The 21,379-nt window shown below is 44.6% G+C and overlaps 1 protein-coding gene across 31 annotated transcripts in view; it reads left to right on the top strand.

Moving 5' to 3' along the window:
* Nucleotides 1-21,379, top strand: part of dst (dystonin) — an 85,442-nt gene that overhangs the window by 60,521 nt on the left and 3,542 nt on the right. For 16 of the 31 annotated variants that reach the window (XM_040177829.2, XM_078104805.1, XM_078104803.1 and 13 more), the window contains 40 exons: nt 3,294-3,455; nt 3,662-3,832; nt 3,946-4,112; nt 4,442-4,601; nt 4,790-5,116; nt 5,274-5,358; nt 5,514-5,755; nt 5,852-6,058; nt 6,180-6,299; nt 6,415-6,522; nt 6,630-6,848; nt 6,930-7,133; nt 7,499-7,730; nt 7,833-8,059; nt 8,160-8,282; nt 8,393-8,494; nt 9,057-9,158; nt 9,382-9,555; nt 9,688-9,843; nt 10,029-10,226; nt 10,783-10,911; nt 11,386-11,556; nt 12,581-12,736; nt 13,037-13,243; nt 13,435-13,554; nt 14,132-14,301; nt 14,413-14,572; nt 15,034-15,228; nt 15,310-15,438; nt 15,718-15,861; nt 16,042-16,230; nt 16,339-16,468; nt 16,665-16,828; nt 16,936-17,098; nt 17,183-17,337; nt 17,420-17,494; nt 17,683-17,700; nt 18,522-18,638; nt 19,921-20,038; nt 20,881-20,994. In XM_040177829.2, the coding sequence (XP_040033763.2) occupies nt 3,294-3,455; nt 3,662-3,832; nt 3,946-4,112; nt 4,442-4,601; nt 4,790-5,116; nt 5,274-5,358; nt 5,514-5,755; nt 5,852-6,058; nt 6,180-6,299; nt 6,415-6,522; nt 6,630-6,848; nt 6,930-7,133; nt 7,499-7,730; nt 7,833-8,059; nt 8,160-8,282; nt 8,393-8,494; nt 9,057-9,158; nt 9,382-9,555; nt 9,688-9,843; nt 10,029-10,226; nt 10,783-10,911; nt 11,386-11,556; nt 12,581-12,736; nt 13,037-13,243; nt 13,435-13,554; nt 14,132-14,301; nt 14,413-14,572; nt 15,034-15,228; nt 15,310-15,438; nt 15,718-15,861; nt 16,042-16,230; nt 16,339-16,468; nt 16,665-16,828; nt 16,936-17,098; nt 17,183-17,337; nt 17,420-17,494; nt 17,683-17,700; nt 18,522-18,638; nt 19,921-20,038; nt 20,881-20,994 (6,310 nt within the window). The remainder of the gene's footprint in view (nt 1-3,293; nt 3,456-3,661; nt 3,833-3,945; nt 4,113-4,441; nt 4,602-4,789; nt 5,117-5,273; nt 5,359-5,513; nt 5,756-5,851; nt 6,059-6,179; nt 6,300-6,414; nt 6,523-6,629; nt 6,849-6,929; nt 7,134-7,498; nt 7,731-7,832; nt 8,060-8,159; nt 8,283-8,392; nt 8,495-9,056; nt 9,159-9,381; nt 9,556-9,687; nt 9,844-10,028; nt 10,227-10,782; nt 10,912-11,385; nt 11,557-12,580; nt 12,737-13,036; nt 13,244-13,434; nt 13,555-14,131; nt 14,302-14,412; nt 14,573-15,033; nt 15,229-15,309; nt 15,439-15,717; nt 15,862-16,041; nt 16,231-16,338; nt 16,469-16,664; nt 16,829-16,935; nt 17,099-17,182; nt 17,338-17,419; nt 17,495-17,682; nt 17,701-18,521; nt 18,639-19,920; nt 20,039-20,880; nt 20,995-21,379) is intronic. The other 15 variants (XM_078104811.1, XM_078104814.1, XM_078104825.1 and 12 more) reach the window with 7 other exon arrangements.

A 21,379-nucleotide genomic window follows, 5' to 3' on the forward strand; every position in this document is an offset into this window, starting at 1 on the left:
CTTTATTCAATAGTATGAATGCAGTAGTTTGAAAGAATGGAGTCATCTTATTAACTTGTGTTATCCAAATGACAAAATAATTACATGACCATTTGTTGATCATAATATTTTCTAAGCAGAATTTCACAGCAAGTTGTGTCAACTTGACAGTCTTCTGTTTACATTTCTGCCGGCGTCCCTTTTTCCGTCTCCTCTCATGTGTCAGATTTGGACAATGAGGTTGGGATTGTTCCGCTTCTGACCGCTCAACTCTTGCAGAGACCATCCAGGAAACGAAATACATTCCCATTGTCTCCTCAATTTTGTTCTCCTCTTGCCCTGGTCACTGAACATAAAAAAGCGCCTTCATGCACTTGGCAGACCCGTCGGTGTTAAATTACCTGGGACCTGTGCCTCCCTCAGCATTCCAGAGTAATTAAGAATATCTGCAGGGTCCACAGCAACCGTCCACAGAAAAAAGAAAAAACAGAGGGAGAAAAAAGGGAAAATGTGTATCTATTTCAGCCTTGCGTGATGTCATCAGAGTGGGAGCTGCTGCTGCCTGCTGGTCTGTTTTTTTTTTTTTTGTGCGAAGTAGAAAAGCTGGTGCGTATTGCTTCCCCTCCCCATTCCCTCAGTCGTTGAATGAAAAAAAGAATAGTGAGTGATCGTGTCAGGATGCAGAAGATGGCTTAGAAGTGAAGTCATATGGGCCATGTCGACATAAGGGGGAATTAGAAAGAAGGGAAAAAAAGGGTCATGTGTCCACCAATCAACATGTGCCGCAGCGTATCTCTGCACAAATGGAGTTGTGGCAGATGTTGCCTGAATAATGAGCGGGGGCGGGGCATGAAATGCTCTGCCAGGAGGGTGTCTGTCATTGCGAGGGAGCGATGAGAGAGAAAGGGGCAGGCTTTTATGTTTATCCCGGAGTACCAGCTCTCCTCAGAACTGCCACAAAGCCCTGCCTGTGGATATTTTCACTTTGCACTGAAGAATTTCCTGAAGCTCGCAACGATGAGGCAAGGATATCACGAAAAAAGGAGCACTCTGGACCAGAAGAATAGTTTTTAAGTTTTGTCAATGCCGGGATAAGAGCCTCTGGGAATATTCTTTCCATGGAGGACTGGATTGAAAGACTGGATTTTCATTTCTAACACGGATTATTACGCTGCTATACTGTCCTAGCATTTGTTTAGGGTTGAGATTTTATATTGTTTGAATTTTTTTTAACATCAACTTAATTACGTTCATAATTTCTAAAAGAAAACCCGCACGAGTAATTGTATGTTTTTATATTAAAACACCAGTCGAAACATTTAATTTATTTCATAGCTTCTCATTTACAAAGGAGATATATGATTTTGCACGCAGTTGTTTCTCGTTTGAATTGGTCACATTGTCGCCCTTTTTGAATGACTCCTCGTGCACTAAAACAACATATACCTGAAAGGATTTCACTATGTCCTTAATCATTTCTTTGTAGTGAGTTGGGACAATTGTTTTAGCATGGGCAAACCGCTGAGCAGACCAGATTGCCTCAGACAAAACCCTTCCTGTGTGGGGAAGGGGGAGGAGGAGGACATGAACATTGACGACTGCTACGTGCCCCAGAGGTCCATTTATGACACCGTCCGGCTCAACGAGCAGATCGATTCAGGCTCCAAAGGCAGCCTTTCTTCACGGCACTTTACAGGCACCCTACCTTACACTCACCGCACGTTGGACCTCACCAGCCTTTGCGGAAATGGAGCGCTGTCTGCATCCAGCTCATTTGAGCTCCGAACCCGCAAACCCGCCGCCCTGGACGAACGCGCCGTCTTTGACGGACTTCGGCTCAACGGGCACGTGGGCAGGGCGAATGATGCGGTGCTGCCTAAGTTGCGTCATCAGGGAGGAGAGAAGAAGGATCATCCCCACCATCGCCGTTCATGGCGTACTTTCGCCCCAACTAACTTGGGCGAGTACGCGAGCCGCAGCGGGACCTTGTGCTCCAGGAGTGTCGAGAGGCCGGGGTTGGTCGACGGCAGGGGAGGGCCGAGCATGACCAGCTCGTTGACGTCTGAAGAGGACTCGGGTCTGTACAGCCCCACCGTGGAGCGGGAGCGCTGTGCCCACAGATCCCACAAAAGGGGAGGCCCTGGTACTAGAAGCCTCTCGTCTTCCGAGGCGATGCATATGTCCGGTGACCTGAGAACTGGCCGGTCGCTCAGCTCAGGGCAGGAGGAGTTCCCTTTCTCGCCGGCAAGGCACAATAGGTCTCTTTACCACAGCGGCAGCTTGGTCCGCGGCCTGCGGCAGACAGAATCCGGTGTGGTGGACGTACATGCAGAGGACACCCTCAGCAATGGGGAATACAAATACTCCACGGGGAGGTTATCCTCGGGATCGGCGTCCAGGACTCAAAACGACAGCTGTGGGTGGCGTTCTAGGACGTTAACAGGCTACGATGAGCTGTCCACCGCCGAGCTCTTAGAGGACGTGTCATGTCAGGACGACTGTGAGTTGGTCAGTGTGGTGGTGACGCAGCCTGAGACGCACGGAAACTCTGTAACTCAATCCATAGAGCGATGCCAGCAGACAGAACCATGTACCGTGCAACAAGGAGCGTCCAAGTACAACATGGAGGAGCTGGAGGAGTTTCTGCAATCAGTGGAGGCCTGTCTGCCTAAAAGCTTTCAGATGTTCCAGCATGTAGGAGAGCAGGAGATAGAGGCCTTACTGAATGCCATAGATGCATGTCCTGAAATGAACCCCATGGGTTTCTACTCTCCTCAGGTGCCCCAAAAAGTCTCTTTCTTCTGCTTGTTTTGTTCATTAGCTGGTTCACTAGATATCATGCCTCTCTAGATGATTTTTTTTTTTGCTCTATCTGAATACACTCTGGGTGTAAGTAGATTCTGCTTGCTAGCGCAGCCTTAAAGTCTGTCTGTGTGATTGTTCACAGATGTGATTTAATTGTTAAATCCGCTTTTCTAGACGCTTCTTTCTGGTTAGCTTGATTTTATCGTGTCTTCGGATTCCGGATAATTATTGTCATGTTTTGTTAATTGATTCAGAGAAGAGGTTTTTGTCAAATTCAGCCACACAAAATGATTTCAGAAGACGTTAGATAGAGAGTAACATTGCAAACAAACTGGAAAAAGGGGGATTGTTCAGAAATAATGAAATATTCTATTAGTTCTATCTAAATGTAATTAAACCTCTGAATCTCGGGTCTTTGCGTTGTGACTGTAATCTACTCAGTTCAGGGATGACACTTTAATTACAACATTTAAAAGATACTTATTCTGATTTGTTCCATATGTCTTTAGGCTTTTCAGAAAGAGGACATTGAGCCGCTGCAGACGCAGCTTCAAGACATCAGCTCCCTCGGTCAGAGCCTGATCCAAAACGCTGCCAAAGGCACCAGCATCAAGAAGCTTGAGGATGACCTGGAGGAAGTCAACACAAAGTGGAATACCCTCAATAAGAAGGTTATTTGTTTTATACCACCGGTCTAACTGGTTTATATTTGCTTTTGAATAGTGGTCTTTAGAGTGGAAATCATAAAGAGCTGTTGTCAGTGCAATGAGTCATCTGTTCGTTGTATTTGTTATAGCTTCATCCTTTGATGAGTTACTGGGCGCAGTTCTAATTTGGCTTTAAATTGTGGCATCTCTGTGTACTGTGTGGTGTGCAGATTGCGGAGCGCTCAGCCCAGCTGCACGAAGCCCTGCTGCACTGCGGGAGGTTCCAGGATGCTCTGGAGTCATTGCTCAGCTGGTTGACGGACACAGAGGAGCTTATGGCCAATCAAAAACCCCCGTCTGCAGAATTCAAAGTGGTCAAGGCACAGATACAAGAGCAGAAAGTAAGCTGGTGTGAAATCTAGAAACACACAGTAACAGGTTTATTTCAATTAGACAACTAAAGCTTGCGGTCAAATGAGGCCAACGACTCTCCTCCTTTGTTTGCCGTTGACAGCTCTTGCAGAGACTGCTGGATGACAGAAAGCCAACAGTGGAGCTGATCAAAAAAGAGGGCGAGAGGGTTGCAGAACTAGCAGAGTCCGTGGATAGAGACAAAGTTGCAAAAGAGATCGAATGCTTGGGCCAGAGGTGGGACACTCTGCTCAAGAAAGCTGAAAACAGGTCTGTATAAAACACTTCAAGGTTACGCGTCTTTCTGATGGCAATGCTCCTGTATGAGTCCAAATGAAATGCAGCTAATGAAAAGTCCTCCTCAGATTTCATTTTTTCCCTGAATTGAATAAGTGTTTTTGCCTAGATTTGTATCTGGCTATATCGACCACTTAGAAAAAATGTATTTAAATACTAAGTTAGGAATGTAAAACTCTCAAATCCACTTACACTTTAGTCCAACTAAAGACAGGAGATTTTCCAAATAGAACAAATAAACTTGAAATTAACTTTCTCTCTCCATAACTGTCCTCTGCTTCCTATCCGCATGAACAAATCAGGCAAAAGCAACTGGAGGTCATCCTCGCGGTCTCTCAGCAGTTCCACGAAACACTGGAGCCCCTCAGCGAGTGGCTCGCTGCTACAGAGAAGCACCTGGCCAACTCCGAACCCATCGGCACCGAGACGTCCAAGCTGGAAGATCAGATTTCTCGGCATAAGGTAATATCCATCAGTTTACATCCCGTATGTATTCATTTTGCTCGTCATTTTAAGTCTGTGCTATTTTTTATTATTTCTCATTCTGTTTTTCATTCAATTTCAGTTTTCATATTTTGCTCGTGTGTGTGTGTGTTTTTTTTTTTTGTTTGTCCCATTTCCTTGGTTCGTTTCCATCCCCTGGGGGTCAGGCTTTAGAGGAGGAGATTATGAATCACAGTAAAGACCTGTTACAGGCCGTCAGTTTCGGTCAGATGCTCAAGACGGTGAGCTCGGGGGAGGAAAAGGAGTCGGTGCAGTCAAAACTGGACTCTGCCCAGGCGGGTTACATAGAGCTCCAGGAGCGATGCAGGAGGAGAGCCGAGATGCTGCGGCAGGCTCTCGCCAACGCCCAGGTGTTTGGCGAGGACGAAGTGGCCCTCATGAACTGGCTCAACGAGGTGCACTCGAGGCTGGGCGAGGTGTCCGTGGAGGACTACAAAATAGAAGTTCTTGAAAAGCAGCTGGCAGAACAATGGGTATACACTCCTCCGCGGGCCGCGCTGTTTTCCCTTTCATCACAGTGTCATCAATTATGTTCCCCTTGATTTGATTAATTTGTGCATCACGGCTTCTTTTACAGTGGGACGTTTCACTTTCACTCGCAATGACTTTGGGGATGTGTTTTCCTTTCAGGAGCTACAAAGTGATGTTGTGTTGAGAAAGAAGAATGTGGATCAAGCCGTATCTAACGGGATGGAGCTTCTGAAGCAAACTACAGGCACGTCTGACTTCATGACATGAACTAACAGATCTGTCTCTTTAATACACGTCATAAGGCTTCTGACCTTATTCAGAGAGCAGTTTAACAGTAGACAAAGTATTGTTCCCTAACCAAAATCTCACATCGTATCAATATATAATCACTCTTTATAGGTGATGAGGTTGTTGTCATCCAAGGCAAACTGGACGGAATAAAAGCGAAGTACGCAGAGATCAACTCTTTGAGCGACAGCGTTTTGAAGACGCTGGAGCGGGTTTTGGGTCTCTCTACTAAGCTAAATCAGACCCATGAGGACCTTAGCTCCTGGCTGGAAAAAGTAGAGGATGAGATCAGCGCTTTTGCTGATCAGCAGCCAGCAGGCGAGCAGCTCATTCATGCACAAAGCAGGCAGAAGGTATGAGTTACAAAATTATCATAAAATATGTCTTCTTTACGAATACATGTAATGAATTATGCTAACTTTGGTGTTTCACATGTTCTACGTGGCCAGGCCTTGTTGAAGGAGAGCAAAGACCAAAAACCTGTGATGGACAAGCTGAACGAGCTGAGCAGCTCTCTGCTGGATCTGATCCCCTGGCACACGCGTGTGGGTCTGGAAAAGCTAGTGGCTGAGGATAATGAGCGCTACGCCGCCGCGCGCGACACCTGCACCCAGCAGGTCGAACAGATCAACGCCGATATACTCAGGTCCCAGCAGGTAACAGCGCATTTGGCTTTTCTCGTTTCTTTCAAGTTTTCTTCATCCAAATATCCATTTGTCGTCCATTCGAGTCGAAACATTTACCGCCGGTGTAAAAAGGATTTTCGTCTGGTTCCAGTTTGAGCAGGCTTCAGACGCTGAACTCTCCTGGCTGACTGAAGCTGAGGGGAAGTTGCTGTCGATGGGAGAGATCAGGCTGGAGCAGGACCAGACCGCAGCGCAGCTCCAGGCCCAGAAGGTCAGCCTATCATACTGTGTGTGTGTGTGTGTGTGTGTGTGTGCCGATTAATAGTAGTCAGCAGAGCTTTTGTTTTGCAACATCAAGCAAAACTCAGTCTACCTGTTTTTCCTAGATTTTCTCCATGGACATTATGAGGCACAAAGATGCTGTGGATCATATTGCGAAAACAGGAAAGGCCATCATGAACAGCAAAAACCCAGGCGAGAAGGAAATCTTGGAGGTAAAAACAGTTTATTTCCAATTTTGAAAGGGGAGCGGGGGGTGATTCATTAAGAATTCATTAAGAACATGAACAGAGGTTAAAGGCTCTTGTTGTTTTTCAATCAGGCCAGGATCCAGACTCTCTTGGAGAAGTACAGCACGGTCAGTCAGCTGAACTCGGAGCGCTGTCTGCAGCTGGAGCGCGCCCAGTCTCTGGCCAGTCAGTTCTGGGAGACCTACGAGGAGATGTGGCCGTGGATTCAGGAAACCCTGAGCGCCTTCAGCCAGCTGCCGCCCCCCTCCATCGAGTACGAGACACTCAAGCTGCAGCAAGAGGAGCTCAGGGTACGAAGCCAACCGGAAAAAACGTTCAGCACAACATTATGTCAGCGATGATGATGTTAATAAATGCAATATCCTCTCCAGCAAATGCGAGAGCTGATTGCAGAGCACAAGCCTCACATCGACAAGATGAATAAGACCGGGCCTCAGCTCCTTGAACTGAGCCCAGTGGAGGGACTCCCCATCAGAGAGAAGTACACGGCCACCGACCGACTTTACACCAAACTCAAGGCCGATGTCAAGCAGCGAGCTGCTACTCTGGATGATTCCATCTCCAAATCCACCCAGGTGAGCAGCGTTTCATACTAGTACGTTTGTGTATGTACACATATAAGCCTCCCAGGCCTTTTTGCTATGTTTTGGAAATGGACGATTATACTATGGATTTCAAATAGAGGTCATAAGCAGTGCTTTTTGTTTAATGTCATTCATGTATTATTACTTCTTTTTTGATTTTCTATTCTATGAATTATCCATCATTTTTAAAGAAATGTCCATTTTCCAGAACACAAGTGAAGTCTTGAAATGTGTGTTTTTTTTCTCTCATAGGTTATAAACACTGTTCGGGCATATTTCTGTAAACAGGAGAGCCAAACATTTGTCTGTGTGTCCATATTAAATTATAAAATATATCTCTCTTCTTTCTCCGTCAGTTCCACGATAAAATTGACCCGATGCTGGAATCCCTGGAACGGATCGCTGAACGCCTGCGGCAGCCGCCGTCCATCTCTGTGGAAGTGGAGAAGATCAGGGAGCAGATTACTGAAAATAAAGCCGTGTCTGTGGATCTGGAGAAGCTGCAGCCCTCTTATGAGACACTGAGGCAGCGAGGCGAGGAGATGATCGCCCGATCTGAAGGATCAGACAAGGACATGTCGGCCAAAGGTATCCTAAACCACCATTTAGGTTTTTATACTGTATAAATACAGTATAAAGTATAAGTGTAAGTGTAAGTAAGTGTTTATAAATATTTTTTTCTCCCACAAGTTGTACAAGACAAACTGGACCAGATGGTGTTCCTCTGGAACGACATCCAGGCTTTGCTGGAGGAGCGGGAGGCGAAGCTGCTGGACGTGATGGACATGGCCGACAAGTACTGGTGCGACCACTGCGCCCTCATCGTCACCATCAAAGACAGCCAGGACCTGCTGAGAGAGCTGGAGGAGCCCGGAGTCGACCCGTCGGTCGTCAAACAGCAGCAGGAGTTTGTCGAGGTAAACAGCTCCTGAAGAAGAAAAGACAGTATCCACCTGTGGATGAAGAATTGTGTTTGAGCGCCGCTTTGTTTTGACAACTGCTCTTTTGTTGCTACAGGGTTTTAAGGAGGAGATCGATGGGCTGCAGGAGGAGCTCGATGTGGTTCAAAACCAGGGTGCAGAGCTCATGACGGCCTGCGGGGAACCCGATAAACCCGTCATAAAGAAAAGTCTAGACGAGGTAATAGATAACATTCAAGGACAAATGTGTTTGTCTTCACTTGCTGTGTCCATGCGGTTTTCTTTGCCTGCATATGGTTTTGGTTGATCTACTCGTGTAATTCTTTTCAGGTGAACTCAGCATGGGAAAATCTCAATAAGGCTTGGAAGGAAAGAGTGGAGCGGCTGGAAGAAGCCATGCAGGCTGCTGTCCAGTTTCAGGATGGCCTGCAGGTACTTTGGTTACTGCTCCATTGTATTTGAAGTGAATGATCTGAAACAATCCTAATGATAATACCATTGTCACATTTCAGATCATATTTGGTCTAAATCTCGATGCTGCTCATCATACTGTTTCATTGCTCTTGCTTGTCTTCACTGGAGGACTAATTATAGAATAGAATTGCCTGCGGACACATGCACATACATTGGAACGTTAAACACAGACAGGGAGCCGGATAGTTTTTAGTGAAACCAAATATTTCAGAGCTTTTTTATAGCACAGGTTATTTTATGAGAGACTTATTCATTTTGAAATAACTAAACACCATCCAGTGCTTTACTATATTTGGCCCAGAGTTGAACCTGTGTGAATAAAGTTAGTAAAGTTATTGATATGTTTTAACGGGACAGAATTTAGGTTCAGGTCTGGTTTTATTAGGTTTATTTACCTAATTTTCACCATACAGATTGACTACAGACCAACTGTGAGATGTAGTGCATAACACGAGCCTAGATGTGAAACCTGACTACGCTGCTTTCTCCCAGTAACAATGGTTTCCCTCCTCGCACACAGGGTATGTTTGACTGGGTGGATATTCTCGAGAGCAAACTGGATTCAATGTCACCCGTGGGCACGGACCTGGAAACCGTCAAGCAGCAGATTTCAGAACTCAAGGTACAATCGTGCATTAGTCGTTTTTTTAGGGTATGAACTCTGTGTTAACAAGTAGAGAACCTTGTTACAGCAGCTCTGTACTCTCTGTCAACAGCCTTGTTTATTTTGCTTTTATGTTCAAAAAAAGCTTGATAAATATCTTTTCCTGAAAAGACTGAGCCTGTAGGGTCAAGTGTATTTGTGCCTGTGTTGACTGAATGGGTTGGACCACTGTGTGTTTTAGGATTTCAAAGGAGAGGCGTACCAGCTGCAGATCGAGATGGAGCGGCTCAACCACCAGGCAGGCCTCCTGCTGAAGCAGGTGACGGAGGAGGCCGATCGATGTGCCATTCAGGAGCCAATGTCTGAGCTCAAAATGCTCTGGGAAAGTCTGGACGAGAAGATCATCAGCCGGCAGGTCGGAGAGAAAAAAACAGAATCGTCTTTATAGACAATAAGAAACTCACCAATGGATGAAAGGCAGTGGAATATGTTGTGCTGTCTGCAGTGCACGTGCAACATCTAATGGCTTAATCTGTCTCTAATTCAGCACAAACTGGAGGGAGGCCTTCTGGCGCTGGGACAGTTCCAGCATGCACTGGACGAGCTGCTGGCCTGGATGAGCCACACCGAGGAGCTGCTCAATGACCAGAGGAAGGCGGGGGGAGACCCCAAAGCTGTCGAGATAGAGCTCGCCAAGCATCATGTACGACAACGCCCTTTGGTTTTTGTCCGAATTTCAAATTCAAACACGTTTGCAGAAGTTGCCGGTGCATTTGTATGGCCGAGGGATTTGCATCTAAAAAGAAAGGAATCAGTAGATGCATCATGCTGCCCCAAAAATTAACTTTCAAACCCCCCCCAATATATCTCTATGCCTTATCTCTACAGGTTCTACAGAATGATGTGTCGGCTCACAAGGCAACAGTGGAGACGGTCAACAAGGCCGGTAATCATCTGGTGGAGTCGAGTGCTGGTGAGGAAGCTTCTGGTTTGCAGAGCAAACTGGAGAACCTGAACCAGCGGTGGAAAGCCATCCAGGAGAAGACAGGACAGAGGAAGCAGCAACTACAGAGTGCTCTGCTTCAAGTATGAACATTATCATCACTTAAGAGTCCTTAATCATCATTTTTTAGGTTTCATAATTTGTGATTAAAGTCCTATTTGGAGGAGGGATAATTGTTCTGCCTACTTGTCTCCCCCTTTCTTCTTTCTATTTATAACTTTTAACTATAGAGGGGTGCTTTGATACGAGGGGGAATATGAGGAAGAGAAATGTGTCCTGGATTTTCTTCAGCAGATAAACTTTAATAGCACATAATCTGTCTCAAATTAACAGGCTTTTGGTAGATAGGAGTATTAATCAAAAAGAAGTGCCCAAAAATCCAATCAAAGCAGGTTTCTAGTTATTTTACAAAAGACAACTCAACAGTTAATTTTAAAGATTAAAGACTTTTGATCAAAGGCTTCATTTCATTACACTTCAGCCATATTAATTCACACTACTGAGTATCAACTTTTGGTAGCTGAATGAATCCAAGGTATTAATAACTCAGACGCCCTCCTCTCTGAGCCATAGTCTGCTAAAAGTGAGTGTGTGTGTGACACCTTTTGTCCTCCTGACTCCGGTTGTTTTGTGTTGTAGGCCCAGGGTTTCCATGGTGAGATAGAAGATATGCAGCAATGGCTGAAAGACACAGAACGTCAGCTGTTGGCATCAAAGGCTGTGGGAGGCTTACCAGACACGGCGCGGGAGCAGCTTAACGCCCATCTGGTACGTGTTTAACAATACGAAAGCCCGCATGCAGATGGCAGGCTCGTAAATGAGACGACGGTGTCCTTTCTCTGTTTTATCTGAAGTGTGAAAATTAAATGACGTTGCGAATTACACCACTTGCATCTCCTATGTGGAAGAAACCCCCCCAAAAAGTGTGTGAAATTGACCCAGCCGTGTCTGACTGTAAGGAATTTAGGAATGTGTCTCCTCTTTGTTCTCCCTTTCTTTAATGGGGGAGCACAGTCGCAACACCCCCCCCCCCTCCCCGAAGAAGCATAGTAGCGACAGTTTATGGAGCCAATATCACTGTTGGGAACAGGCCTCAGAGTCTTTTCCTTCCCCCCTTTTGGACTAGAATTGTATTAACATAAAAACCACATACGCTTCAGACGCTGCAGACTCTCGCGTTGTTTTTCCAAAACTAACACGGAGCGATGCGAACGCGCCCTTGCGTCTACTGCTTTCTTGCAGGAGTTGTGTTCTACCTTTGAGGTGAAAGAGGAGCTGTATCAGGAGCTGATGAACAAGGGTCACCAGATGCTCGCAATCACGCCCGAGGGTCCGGACAGCAACACGGAACAGGACCTCGCCAACCTGAAGGACAAGTGGGAAGCTGTGCAGGGGAAGTCCGCTGAGAGAACGGTATGGACTTCACCACCAAGGAGCTATCGATGACATACATTTGAGCAATGAGACTGTGCTTCTAAGCCTCTAATCCCGGTGCCGGTAATGAGCGCTGTATGGACGCCGTGTTAGCAGAGACACATGGGATGTGGTCACACTCAAGATCACGGCAGGCAACTGTTGTCGTTTCTCACATGCTGCAACTCTTGCGTTACCATACATTCCATGCATGCCATGAATAGTAAATCTAAGCTTACATTTGAGCCAAGATAAAGACTTATAAATCACCCTGTTAACCTTTCTGACATCGTTTTTAATGGGTTATTCCTTTGGGACGTGTTCTCCATTTTTTTCACATTAAATCAACATAATTTAACTTGACAAAAAAGATAAATCTCTCCCATTACTTGTCTCCCTCCAGATATGGAGCCCCTTAAAAGTTTGCGGGAACATTTTGCTTTGGTTTCCCCATTTGCTTTGGTCCCGTTCCCGGGAATTCAAAGGCGGGTAAATCAGTCAGCCGCTGGCAAAACTCCCAGCAATGTGCCACTTGCCACATTGTCTGCCGGGCTGAATTTCATGCAAAGAAGACTTCAAGTAATCAAATGAGTATGGTCTATTGAATTTGAATTCCACATATAACAAAACTCTAAATAACCCAGAAAACAAAGACATCTTATTACCCGTGACTGTCATCAGGTTTCTTTAACGTAGTGGACACAGCAGTTACAGCCATGTGATGAGCCTGCGCCAGTGGAGGTTTTCCAGCGGCCCAGTCACTGCGGATGTTTCTTTCATTGAATTAAAAGCTCATCATTCCCTTTCGGCTCCACCATCAGCCTCTCCAGAGATGTTTACTTCCTCTTGTTAGGCTCATGAGACAAATTGGAAATGTATTTGTTCTTCTCCTCCTCTTCATCTCGTGTTGTGGCAACCGAAATGTTTGTTTTTAGCAGGAGGGTAGAGGTCATGATCAGGCTCTCTGTTTAGAGGATTATTTCCATCTCTATGCGTGGAGCCTGATGATGTCTTATGTCTACAGGTGAAACTAGAAGAAGCCTTGGCGCTGGCCACGGATTTCCACAACTCTCTGCAGGACTTCATCAACTGGCTGACCACAGCGGAGCAGACGCTGCACATGGTTTCCCCTGCCTCCCTAATACTGGACACCATCATGTTTCAGATCGATGAGCATAAGGTAATGTTTGTACGGAGAAGGTCGTTGATGACAAACAACTGTTTTGTTTTGTTTGTGACTGTTGTATCTTATGTAGAAGCGGTTTAATGGAGCCACATGCTTTAATCCCTCTGCTGTGACGCCAGTGAAAATGATGAATTATGTTGGCATCATACTCAAAATAGAAGTTCAGAACTAATTCCCCGTTCGGCTTTCCCATACCGCCAATTAAATGACCTCCGCTCTCAATTAAAAAGCCTGTACACCCTTCTGATGTTAAAACACCTGACCTAAACGTCTCTCCCCCTCTGCACTGTGCAGATGTTCGTGACAGAGGTGAACTCCTACAGGGATCACATCATTGAACTGGACAAGACAGGAACACATTTGAAGTACTTCAGCCAGAAACAGGATGTGGTCCTGATCAAGAACCTGCTGCTCAGCGTGCAGGGCCGCTGGGAGAAGCTGGTGCAGCGGTCTGTGGAGCGAGGTCGTTTGTTGGATGACGCAAGGAAGAGGGCAAAACAGGTTAGAGGGCTTTGTTGCAGCGCAGTTAAGATATTTCATCATCAGTGGAAAGCTCTGGAAATAGTACATTAAGCCTGTTCTGTAAGCTGCAGTTTATTGCTCCGATTTCATTACAATGGGCCGTAATCTGAATATTTAACAGGACATAAATCAAGTGAAATCAAATATTTTGTTTCTTTATCCTTCATTAGTTCCATGAAAGTTGGAATAAACTGATGGAGTGGTTGGACGAGTCTGAGAAGACTCTGGACTCAGAAGTGGAGATTGCCAACGATCCAGACAAGATCAAGACGCAGCTGGCTTTACACAAGGTGACTGAGCAGCGTCTCATCGCACTTCACCGGGGAAATGATGAAAGTTTTATTTATATATTATATATATATTTAACAGAAACAACATTTTTATTATACAATATGGAGACGTCTGTGTTTAAAACGTGATGTGTGTGAGTGTTAGAAACCGATGCATCCAACAATAAAAGGCATTTATGGAAATTACAGTATGAATGGAATACATTAGCCGTGCCTTTGCTAGCGTGACGGACTAGCCAGCCGTATCGTGTTGTTACTGCAGTGTTACGGGCTGATACTGTGCTAATCCTATCATAATCCCGGGAGGGACCGAATGTATTAGGAGCCGCTGTGTTCGGATACTTTTAATCTCCGTGGACCAGCGGCTCTTGAGGTTTGACCCCCTTTTTAGTTCCCTCAGAGAAAATGCTCCCCTAATCACAAATCACACGGCCATATTAGAAAAAGCTCAGTGTAACCCCGTGCATTTTAAAATACACTTCAAAGAATCCGCTATCGGATAGTTTCTGCTCTTTCAATCTCTTCATGACGCGAAACATCTTCACCGTTTGATGACGTTTTTTTTCCTCATACACAGGAGTTCCAAAAGGCTGTGGGCAGTAAACACTCAGTGTACGACACCACCACTCGAACAGGACGGGCCCTGAAAGACAAGACCTCCCTCCAGGACGACAATCAGAAGCTGGACGACATGCTGAGTGAACTTAGGGACAAATGGGACACCGTCTGTGGCAAGTCAGTTGAAAGGTAAAGATACTTCTTTGCACGTTTGTTTCAACTACCAGCCAAACAACAACAAATCACACATTTTTGCGGTGGGATTCTTCCCTGTTGATGATTTGTCTTCTTCTCCTGCAGACAAAACAAGCTTGAGGAGGCCCTGTTGTTCTCCGGCCAGTTTACAGATGCTCTGCAGGCTCTCATTGACTGGCTGTACAGAGTGGAACCCCAGCTGGCGGAGGACCAGCCCGTACACGGAGACATTGACCTGGTTCTCAACCTGATAGACAACCACAAGGTAGGAAACCACACCAGGCTAAATCTAAACCAGAGCTCTCTTGATCTGGTTAAGACATCAGAAGCATAAAGGTTCCACTGCTGTATTAATATCACCCTTTTCTTTTCACCATTGGTTGTTGCTCATCACAATACTAACAAAGGACACTAAAACCACACTTGGGTTGGGCTGCAATTCAACACAAAGGGCTCGCATTTTAGTGTCTTTCTACTGAGAGTCTCTGTTGTTAACTCACCTGCGCAACAAAGATGTCAAAATAACTCGTGCAGTGTTTGGTCATTCAAAATGTTGTTAGTAATATTTTACTGCACTACATGAGAAGGTTTATTCAATCATGTTTGTACCATTTTGCCTCAGTAATTTTTCATTGAAATTATAAATAGCAGAAATATGCTGTTAAGCAAATCCTATATTAGCGAATGCGCTGTTTGACTGAGTCGTCCTCCTGTTGGTCGCTGCAGGTGTTCCAGAAGGAGCTGGGAAAGAGGACAGTGACCGTCCAGGCCCTCAAGCGCTCAGCTAAGGAGCTGATTGAAAGCAGCCACGATGACTCGTCCTGGGTCAAAGCCCAGATGCAGGAGCTGAGCACTCGCTGGGACACGGTGTGCAACCTCTCGGTGTCCAAACAGGCCCGGCTGGAGCAGGCCCTGTGTCAGGTAATGTGGAGCCCCGACGGTCCTCAGATGGACGCTTAACTGACTCTGGGAGCCTCACTGATCTGTTTCCTCTGGCTGCAGGCGGAGGAGTTCCACTCCACGGTTCATATCCTGCTGGAGTGGCTGGCTGAGGCAGAGCAGAGTCTGCGTTTCCATGGCAGCCTGCCTGACGATGAGGAGGCTGTGGAGACGCTTATCGAACAACACAAGGCAAGCATTGAGAAAAAATGATTATGTTTTATCTTGTGTAGCATTTTAGGTATGTATTTGACATTTGGATGGTTTTGGCTGTTTCAATCAATAAAGGGAATGTGCTTTTTTTTGTCTTTCACTTTAGTTAAAACCCGACCCGATTCGGTTATTGCGAGATCTCGTGCTATATTTCATTCCAAACACGCAGTGTTGCATATTAGAGGCAGATATTTTCTGAGGTATGATTCCATCTGAATCCAGAGGAAGATCTAATATTATTTATTTATTATTTTGAAGGAGTTCATGAAGAAACTGGAGGAAAAGCGAGTGGCTCTGAATAAAGCAACCAGTATGGGGGAGGCTATTCTCATCATCTGCCATCCAGACTCTATCACAACCATCAAACACTGGAACACCATCATTAAAGCCCGACTTGAAGAGGTCAGTTCACAGCTGCATACAAGCCTTTCATACTCATAGGTGTGACACAATTATACAATTGGGTTCAGTTTTTTTTTTTTGCAGAAACCATTAAATCCACATTTTCTGGTGGCATGTGTGTTTGCCTCATCACACAAAAGCTATTTACTGTGAGTAATATGTGTGATGTTGCTGGTACAGGTGCAGGCTTGGGCCAGACAGCACCAGCAGCGACTGGCCTCGGCCCTCACTGAGCTGTTAGCCACTCAGGACCTGCTGGAGAATCTGCTCACCTGGCTTCAGTGGGCTGAGTCCAACCTGGACGATAAGGACAAGGAGCAGCTGCCGCAGGAGCTCGAAGAGATCAAAAGCCTCATAGAAGAACACCAGGTTACAATTATTTAAATGCTTTGATTTCTTTTTTTTTCTTTCTTCAAGAAGTTGGCTGTAAGTGTACATGAACCACACTGGAACATGTTTTTTTGCTTTTCCCTACAGGCATTCATGGAGGAAATGACCAGGAAGCAACCAGATGTTGACAAAATCACCAAGACACACAAAAGGAAGGCTGCTCTGGAGCCGCCGGTCCAGTCTCACATCCCTGTGCTCGACAAGGGAAAACCCGGGAGTATGTATGCCACTGATACCCCTCACAGAGCGTGACCTCAGCCATCTGGCCCGGTGTTTAGCTTACCGCCGGGCGAATGGACTTCCTCGTTTTGTCCATTTTAACACCTGGGATGATGTCACTGCTAACCTCATCTTCCTGATTACAAGGTGAGAACACCGTCACTATGAAGGTTTTTTTCTTCTTTCACCTGCAGGAAAACGCTCTCCCACACAAACAATGTATGCGTCAGCAACACAAGCTCCCATTGAAACCAAGAACCCGCGGGTCAACCTACTGGTCACTAAGTGGCAGCACGTGTGGCTGCTGGCGTTGGACAGACGGAGGAAACTCAACGATGCCATGGACAGACTGGAGGAGGTAATCATGCACGCATGTTTTACACACAACGCCCCTCAGTGAACATACAAGCATGTTTTTTCCTGCAAATCTCTGCTCACATGACCCTCCTCTATGTTTCTGTGCAGGTAAAGGAATTCGCCAACTTCGACTTTGACGTGTGGCGGAAGCGCTACATGCGCTGGATGAACCACAAAAAGTCCCGTGTCATGGACTTCTTCCGGCGCATTGACAAAGACCAAGATGGCAAGGTGACCCGACAGGAGTTCACAGAGGGCATCCTCTCCTCCAGTAAGTGTCACTCGACGTACAAACCCACGACTGAACGGCATGTAGCGTAGCCGGCTAAACGCTCACTTCGCGCCACTCCAACAGAATTCCCCACCAGTCGTCTGGAGATGAGCGCTGTGGCGGACAGATTTGACAGAGACGGGGACGGCTACATTGACTACTATGAGTTTGTGGCGGCTCTTCATCCGAACAAGGACGCTTACAAACCGCTGACAGATGCTGACAAAATTGAAGATGAGGTGATGCGACTACGAATTCTGAATGTAAATTGAGAGACGTGTTCAGGGAATTGTGTTTGAATAGAATGTCCTCTGGTTTCAGGTTACGAGACAAGTGGCCAAATGTAAATGTACAAAACGATTTCAAGTGGAGCAAATTGGTGCAAACAAATATCGGGTAAGCAGATTTGAATCAAATGTTTTATTAAGAAAATTGTTCCAACAAACATGAGCAAGGCCATGGCTGTGAAATGTTTTAAATTGTAGTGGCTCAGAAAGGTAAGAGATGCAAAAAGTGCCAATAAAAAACAATAGATGGTAAAAAATGTAACCGTTGCATATTTCTTTTGTTCCCCTCATCACCAGTTCTACCTTGGAAACCAGGTACATATGAAAGGCCTCTTCTCCTCTAAACCCTTTGTTCTGTGCCTTATCGAGCCTCTTTCATTTACCACGTCTGCTTTTCAATGAACTCGCTGATGTTTACAGACTGAAACTCAGAAGTAGAAATAAAGATCTACGGCCATCTGATCTACTCCTTAAGGAAATCTGGCCCGTGAAGTCTTTTCAGTCCATTTTGACATCTTGCTTTAAGTCAGTAATGAAAGAAGAATTTAAATGTGTTTAGGTTTTATGTGATTCTTGCACTTTTCAGATTTTTCTGATGTTGTTGTTTGATTGAAAAGTAGGCCAATCCAGCTGAAACATAGTCTAGTATACTGTAGATATTTAACCACACATCTGCTTTTGAGTTTCAGAAAATGCAATATTAAAAGCCAAAACCATTTCAGCCCATATCTTGTATTAGTCCATGGGCATAAATTCATCTGCTGGGCAGTGTGGAAAATAATGCTTTCTGTGTGCTTGCCTTTGGCTTTTCATGGGAATGATTTATCTCCACTTTGGCTGACACACTTTAGGGGAACCGACACGGTTTTATTCATGTACTTTCATAGTTGGGTTGACCTTGACCATTTTAATGAATACTTTTCTTTTCTTTTGAATCAATGAGTTAACATGTCTCAACAAATTGCATGCTGCGGTTTGAAATCCATTACTTGAAATTCTTCAAATGCTTCGTGAGGCTTGTCTGGATTGGGATGAATAATGGGAGCTGTTAGCAAGATGGGGAAGGGGCTTTAGTGTTGTATGAACTAAGTTGTATTGTGTCAAACAACAATGAATTGACTTAATTCTTTTGACAGTTTGGTCTGGTTCACTGCTTACATGACTCCCTAATCGGCGAAGAGATATTAGCAAACAGGGAAAATCAAAATCTTACTCCTCACCTACACGTTGCAGTTTTGGAAAGCTGTATTCTGGTAAATGGTTATTCTTAAGATGTTTCTTGTGCCTCTTTTTCCTCCAGATCATCATCACGTTTAATGTATTTGATCACAATAAAAATCACCAGTGGCATTAAATCATTATAATAATCATACAGGATCGTTTTTACTAGTTGAAAATAGACGTCATAAGATAACAAGCACTTAGCAGAGGCTCATCATGTCTGCGTGTCACATTGTGGTGGATTAGGCGGAAATGATTTGAACCATTCCTCATGTTGTCCTTGGTGCTGCATTGGATTTGCATCTTTGTCAATGCACCCCGAGCATTTGCGTCGCTGTCGTAGAAAGTGCAACAAAGTGCTGGATTGCAGGCGGTGGCTGTTTGTTGGCTTGTTCATGTTGTGGAATTGTTTTGTTTTCTTTGTGACAGGAAGCATGCGGCTGTGATTGTCCCGTGTAAATTAAGTCTTTGGGCTCATATCCAACTGGCTGACTTCTGTCCATCAACGCATACACCATGAACCATTCACATCCATTACCTGCTTCTCGTTCTTGTTCTGTATGTGTGGTTGGTGCGATGAGGGCAAAGTTTTGTACGCTAGCGCCTTCCGGTGGTAAAATAATGTGCCTTCAGTTAACATTTCTTCACAGGGTCAGATGCTGTCAGACATTACAAAGTCAGACATTACAGCTAGAAACCACACATCAGCTTTCAAGTTTCATTAAAATAGATCCACTGCTGTATCATTAAGTTTTCAGTTTGCAATAAACTGTAGTTCTGTTGATGGCACTGTTACTAACGATAGTCAGGCTTAACTTCGATTGATGGTACGCATGAGTAAATGTCAGGCATGAGAAAAGCAAACAGCAAATTTAGTGTGACCTCATTTAGAATTGGACTCATGTTGTAATTTACAAACACTACATTAAAATCACACCCACCAGCACGCAATACTAGAAGAAAACCAGTTGGATTGACCTTTGTGTAATCTGTGTCTTTAAGAATGTTAATGATTTCTTCTCTTTGTGTAAATCTGTTCAACATGAAAAGGAAATCAGAGTGAATTGGACAAAAAAGCCTCTTTGACGGCTGTTTGATTTTTGAATGGACAATTTAGATTTCATTTGTCTAATTAAAAAAAACACTTTTTAAAAAAAAAGATTTTTTTTCTTCTTTTGGAATAAATGTGATTCTCCAAACCAGTCTGGTTTCCAGTGTTGGATGGCATTCAGCCTGCAGTGAGTGTTCAAACAAAGGTCATACAAAGGTTTTCACACATCTCTCGTTCCCCCCCTTCCTTCCCTCCCGCTGTAGTTTGGAGACTCTCAGCAGCTGCGCTTGGTACGAATCTTACGCAGTACTGTGATGGTGCGTGTCGGAGGGGGCTGGATGGCTCTGGATGAGTTCCTGGTGAAGAATGACCCCTGTAGAGGTGAGATCAAAAGTTCACCACAACAAGTCACAATGCAGGATATTCATTTATCTAAAAAAAATCTCATTAGGAAGGTGATAATCTTCGGGTCTTTATCGATCAGGTTTTGATTGTCTGCCTTCTGATTAAAAAATATACATATATCGTTGTGGACTACTGCTGTATGAATAGTTGCCACTGATAAAGAGTACTATTATTACATTTTGAATAATATTACAGATACAGAGTTAAGATATGTTCTCCACTACACCATTACAGCCGCAGTGATCTGTCATCACTATTTAATGTAAACTGATTTTAAATCAGTTCATGTTGAGGATTGATTATACCATACATTACTTACATGATTCAATTCAGCTAATCCATTTCTCAATAAAAATGATCTTATAAATATTTTTACCAAACTGACATAGTACCAGTGTTTCATTAGTTAATCAATTAATTCAGAAACACCCAACTGTGAAGGGATTAGTATTTTCTTGGTTTCAGATTCATCAAGTTTAAGAGTTTAGTCGTTAATTTCAATGCAAGTGGAAATAACCACAGTGACGGCTTTTTATTTTTGTGCTGATTTACGTCATATTTAGGAATCAAGAATTTCTCATTCTTTTTTGTCACAACACTGAGCTCCACCATCAAATATTAGCAAGTGGAGTGAAATAACACATCACTGTAGCAAAGTGCAATGAGTAACGCAGTTAGAGACAATCCTCCCCGTGTTAACGTCTGGTGCAAACGCTCTCAGTACTTTGCTTCTTTCTGCTGTCTTCTGTATTAATGATACATTTCTGTATTTCCCTGCCAAACCCTCCTCCGGCCCAACGTGGTATCATTTCTTCTAGTCCATCACCACGGAAGCAAAATGTTGCGCTCGGAATCAAACTCTTCGATTACTCAGTCTCCTATAGGTTGGCAAATCTCAAACCTTCTCACCATGCTTCATGAACCCACCTGTGGTATGTGTGTCTGCACATCCGAGTGTGCGCTGCCTGTGTTGTTGCTGTACCATTAGCTGTGTGTGAGTGCTCACCGTGAATGGGATTCGCATACGCCAGCTTCACTCACAATCCGGCCGTCTTTCAGCTGCGGCTGGTTTTCATGCATGCAGGTAGTTTTGTGTGAGTTGCATCACCCGATGGCATTTTCTTAACGTCGATATTTTGGGACATAATGAGGTCTTTGACAATCAAACGGACACTATGATGTTGTCTATGTGTAAGACAAACAACAAAAGCAAAGCAGTATTTCTGCACTGCTGACTTTGTGTGTCAGTGTGATTTTAATCTGCATGTAAAACAGTTTTTTTTAATGCAGGTCTGTTTGTTTTCCATTTGTGTGGAT

Source organism: Gasterosteus aculeatus, chromosome 6, assembly GCF_964276395.1.
Source record: "Gasterosteus aculeatus chromosome 6, fGasAcu3.hap1.1, whole genome shotgun sequence".
NCBI lineage: Eukaryota > Metazoa > Chordata > Actinopteri > Perciformes > Gasterosteidae > Gasterosteus > Gasterosteus aculeatus.